We start from the raw sequence: 4,842 nt of genomic DNA on the forward strand, positions 1-4,842 counted from the left end.
TGCCTCCCACATTGAAGACTGTGTCCTTGGCCCATGGCCCAATGGGCTAAAACATCCCATAAGACCGATAATGGGTTGTTATGCTTTAGTGCATCCTTTGACCAACAGCTGCAAACCATCTGGACTTTGGCAGAGAAGGAGAGCAGACAGCACTCCCATCAGTTACACTACTAACCCAGTCCCTCCCTCTTGTAAAATAAGATAGTTTTTTTTTTGCCAATCAAAAAGATGGAAAGGTCAAACAATTGCCATGGGATAGGACTCAGCTTGAGAGTCACATGGATAGTAAAACAGGCCTTGGACCTGCCTCTTACGTGACTGTTTGGTACATATGTTACGTTTAACATAGACTAAGCCACTGATTGCCAAGAGGACGCAGAGAACAACCCCAGTAGAAACCACAGGGATAATGTTATTTTGTACCATGGATTGAGAAGGGTGATTGCAGTCTTGTGGGACCTTTGGTCTGGATGTTAAAGTACTCTCATTAAAAGTTTCCGGGTGATAACCTGGAACTGGGAGAGCGTTTGAAGGTTTGGAGAAAGTTCTATCCGAAGTACCATTTCCGATAAATAAAGAAGTTCCTGTGGTGTCTTCTTCACGGTCTCCATCAACCACCCCTCGAAGCCGAACAGAATTGAGGCCGTTTCCATCAGAGCTGGAAGGTGCGCTTGAATGGCTACTAGAACTGGTAGGAAGTGGAGCCGTTGACTCCTCAACTGACTGTGGTTTATGGTCTGTGCTGAAGCTGCTTAAAGACAAACGGTGGCGTTGATCAGAAGAGCTTGAAAGCGTGATGGGTATTGTAATCAACGCCTTATCTTTCGTGACAAATTCCAGGAGAAGCTTGCTGATGGAAGAGTTCCTTGAAGGAGGTGTTGAAGTCAGAGTCTCTGGAACAAAGGCAGGACTCTGGGTGCTTCTTTTGTCAGTTCCTGGAAAAGGCCCTGGAGGGGACACCAAACGCTGAGTTGTTCTAGCGAAATCTTCCAGGCCTTTCTTCGTTGGTGTGAAATGCTGCCTGAATCTCTGGTGCCCCTCAGTGGTTACTGATCTTATCTTGTTATTTGCAATCAAGCCAGACTGAAGGGTGGATTTATCAGCAATGGTTTCTGGTTGAGGAGTCAACCACGTCGTCGTAGAAGATGTTGTGGTCTCTAACCAAGCCAACCCTCTTTCTATGAATGGTTGGGGATCTTCTGTGGTTCTCGCAGGAAGTATGGCTGTCTTGTGGGAGGTTGTGCTAACCTTTTTTGTGGGCTGAACGTGACCATCCACCTCCAGCACAGCCCCTCCTAAATGTCTGTTAGCCGCAGGGAGATTTTCTGTGGTGGTACCATATCTGGAAGGTGAAGGAATAGTCCTTGCATCTATGTCCCGCATAACTTTCTTTACCCAGTCATGGTCTCCGTTGGCACACAAAGTTCTGTTTTTCTTTGTTTTCAGTCTAGAGAAAGGAAAGAGGGGGGGGAATCCAGAGTAAGAATAGACGGAATGGACATATTAACATTCCAGGACATTTTAGCATTTTTTAAATCCAACTAACTTTCAGTAGAATGCCTTTAATTTTGAAGTATTGGGGAAAGATATTTCTATCCCATCTCCTGACCCAAGGATAATAAAATATAATTTCTGGATTCCAAAAGCATTAATTGCTCCTCACAAACAGGTAAACCACATTCACACAACCTATGAAAAGAATGGTTGGGTTTGATCAGTGCTTTTTTTGTAAAAGAAAAAGGTGCCTGAACTCACACATGTCATACAGCCTGCCTTGCCTACCCTACAAGGTTCCATCCAAAAAAGGTGCCGGAACTCCGTTCTGAGCGTTCTATGACAAAAAAAGCCCTGGTTTTGATAGGCAGAACCACATCTGATGCAATCCCAATTTAACCTAGATTGGTGTATCGTATAAACTCACAAAATAATATAGAAAGACACCACTGGCTGAAAGACTCTGCTCCTGTGGCTTAGGAGAGCTGGAGACCATGGGACACATACTCCTTTGATGTTCCTTCTCTAGAGCTATTCGGAAAAAAACATATCCTCCCCATAATTGATAGGTATCTTGGTCATTCGGAAAGTATTTATCTCCAGTGGCTGCTTAAGGACGAGCAGACAGTGATCCTGATGCAGGTGGCTAGATTCTGCGCAGCAGCATTGGGGATTCGCCAGAAACATAAACAAACATTTTAGATCTTTTTAATAATCTTTTATAATTAATTTTATTACGTGTTTTTATCCAGCATTATCTCAATATTATTTTTATTGTCAGGCCAGTATGATTCAGTTTTTCTGAAGGCAGCTAGGTTTTGTTATACTGTCTGTAAAACTAGGCAGACCTTGGTCACCCATTGATTACATCATCAATTGTAGTAAATGGTGTGGCAGAGCTGGTGTGTCCGGGGAAGGCCGGAGCACACACACTGTGCACGCAGCACCGTCATCGGCCGGGGGACAAGGTCATCATCAATTGTAATATATTGCTAAGTCTTCTTGTGTTTGGTTCTGTTTCGTTTTGTCTTATTTGAATGTTTAATTTATGTGTTGGCCTTTGGCTATAATAATGAATTGAAATGGAAAATAATATAGCTCAGCTGAATAGCACAGACAACAGGCCCCATCCCTGAATTACAGTGTTTGCTGTGTTTGATTTGATTTTACAGTAATTGGGTTTTTTGTCTGGTTCTGCTCACCTTCAAAAGTTTAAAAAAAAAGTTGGAAACCAATTTTTTTTATTTTTTTTATTTTAATCCCATTTATATCCCGCCCTTCTCCGAAGACTCAGGGCGGCTTACAATTTAAGCACAAACCAATGTGCTTAGCAATAGCCTTCATTCTATGTATATGCCTGCTTATTAGGGCTTTCGCCCGCCCCCCCAAGCGGCATTATTGCAAAGTCAGCTTATTGCCCCCAACAATCTGGCTCCTCATTTTACCTACCTCGGAAGGATGGTCAACCTTGAGCCTGGTGGGACTCGAACCTGCAATAATTGCAGGCAGCTGGTGTTACTTAAGGAGGCATTAGCCCACTGCTCCACCAAGGCTCTTTTAAAAATGATCTCTTGGAAGTCATAAATAATAAGTAGGTCAGTCAATTTCATCTAAACTCAGATGAAATATTAAAACAAGAGCAGGCTAAAGATTTTACAGATAGCCCTCAACGTACGACCAGAATTGGGATGGAAACTTCCATTACTAAGTGATATGATCGTTAAGTGAGTCACACCTGATTTTTACAACTTTTCTTGCCATAGTCCTTAAGCGAATCTGATTTCTCTACTTCCCCAGGATGCTGCAACCATTGTAAACACAGCGAGTGTGGGGATGCCGTGACAATCATAATTGCGAGGATCAGTCAAAGTTACTTTTTTCAGACCTGTCATAACATCGAGTGGTTGTTAAATGAATGGACGTAAGTTGAGAACTACCTGTAAAATGCTCTTCTCTGCTTTGGAGCTTCTATGGGACAGGATACCAAGCGGAAAATGGTGTTGACCCACACTGGCAGTTTGCCCCTCAACCTTGGTGGTCTGCAGAGAGAGGCTCTACCTGCAGTCATGCATAGGACATGGTCAAAGAGTCAAAATGGCAGCATGCTCACCTGCCTGTTTGCCAGTTTGCATTACATGCACAACACACATAAAAATGGGCAGGGCTTCAATTGCATAGGCGGGTCCACCATATTGACTTTTGTGCCCCCGACACTCCTAGATACGCCTTGGTATCCCTCGGCCTTAGTTCACAGTTTGCCCAGACATCCTTTGAATGGAGCTGAGTCCGCCTCTCGGGTAAACAAGAGCTGTTGTGGCACAGTGGTTAGAATGCAGCATTGCAGGCTAACTCTGCCGACTGCCAGCAGTTCGATCCTGATCGGCTCAAGGTGGACTCAGCCTTCCATCCTTCCAAGGTTGGTGAAATGAGGACCCAGATTATTGGGGACAATATGCTGACTCTGTAAACTGCTTAGAGAGGGCTGTAAAGCACTGTGAAGCAGTATATAAGTCTAAGTACTATTACTATTGCCCTCCCTCCCTCCATCCCTCACTTCCTTCCTTCCTTCCCTTCCATGGAGCACACTGGTTAGAATATAGTATTGCAGGCTAACTCACAGCTCACTGCCAGGGGTTCAATCCTGACCGGTTCTATCCTGACTCAGCCTTCCATCCTTCCAAGGTCAGTAAAATGAGGACCCAGATGGTTGGGGGCAAATATGCTGACTCTGTAAACTGCTTAGAGGTGGCTGTAAAGCACTGTGAAGCAGTATATAAGTCTAAGTGCTATTGCTAAGTGTTATTCCTAAATACCCTTCTTGATCTCTGTGCAACGGCTCTGAAAAACCAGCATAGAATTCTTGTCCAAGCCTTTGAATTGGAAGGAGAAAAATATTGTGATAAAAGGGCACTTACATGACTGATGTCTTTGCTCTGCAGGTGCTAACTGTGTAGCTCTCTAGTATACTTGAAGGATATTTGTACTCTGTAAACCTCAGGCATTCAAATGTACAGGTTTTGGTTGCAACAGGTTCTCCTGGAACAAGGAAACAATCCAAGAAGAGTTTATTATTCTCAATATATTTGTAGATTAGTACTGTATACATATTTATGTCATTTTATTATTTTAATGTCATTATAGATAATATTATTTTATTATTTTCAAAATGTCTTTATGTACTGCTTACGGCCCATTTGTTGTTTTCAATGTATTGATAGAACATTTTATTATCTTTCATATTTCTAGCAATTATCTTTATATACCATTTGTTATTTTTAATGTACTGATGTACTGATAAACCGTTTTTTTATTCTTTAGCACCTCCAGAGTCTTCTTAATATATCTGGG

The 4,842-nt window shown here is 42.6% G+C and overlaps 1 protein-coding gene across 1 annotated transcript; it reads right to left on the reverse strand.

The window, feature by feature from the left end:
* Positions 1 to 237: 237 nt before the first annotated feature.
* LOC310644891 (uncharacterized protein) lies at positions 238 to 4,642 on the reverse strand (the record flags this gene model as incomplete). The annotated part of the gene is made up of 2 exons (XM_083370224.1): positions 4,410 to 4,642; positions 238 to 1,447 (listed from the first exon to the last, which is right to left on the reverse strand). Exons 1-2 carry the CDS (start codon positions 4,598 to 4,600, stop codon positions 238 to 240), a joined length of 1,401 nt encoding a protein of 466 aa, XP_083226350.1. The 5' UTR covers positions 4,601 to 4,642.
* Positions 4,643 to 4,842: the final 200 nt, after the last annotated feature.

The sequence above is a fragment of the Vipera ursinii genome, assembly GCF_947247035.1.
Source record: "Vipera ursinii genome assembly, chromosome: 10".
Classification (NCBI taxonomy): Eukaryota; Metazoa; Chordata; class Lepidosauria; order Squamata; family Viperidae; genus Vipera; species Vipera ursinii.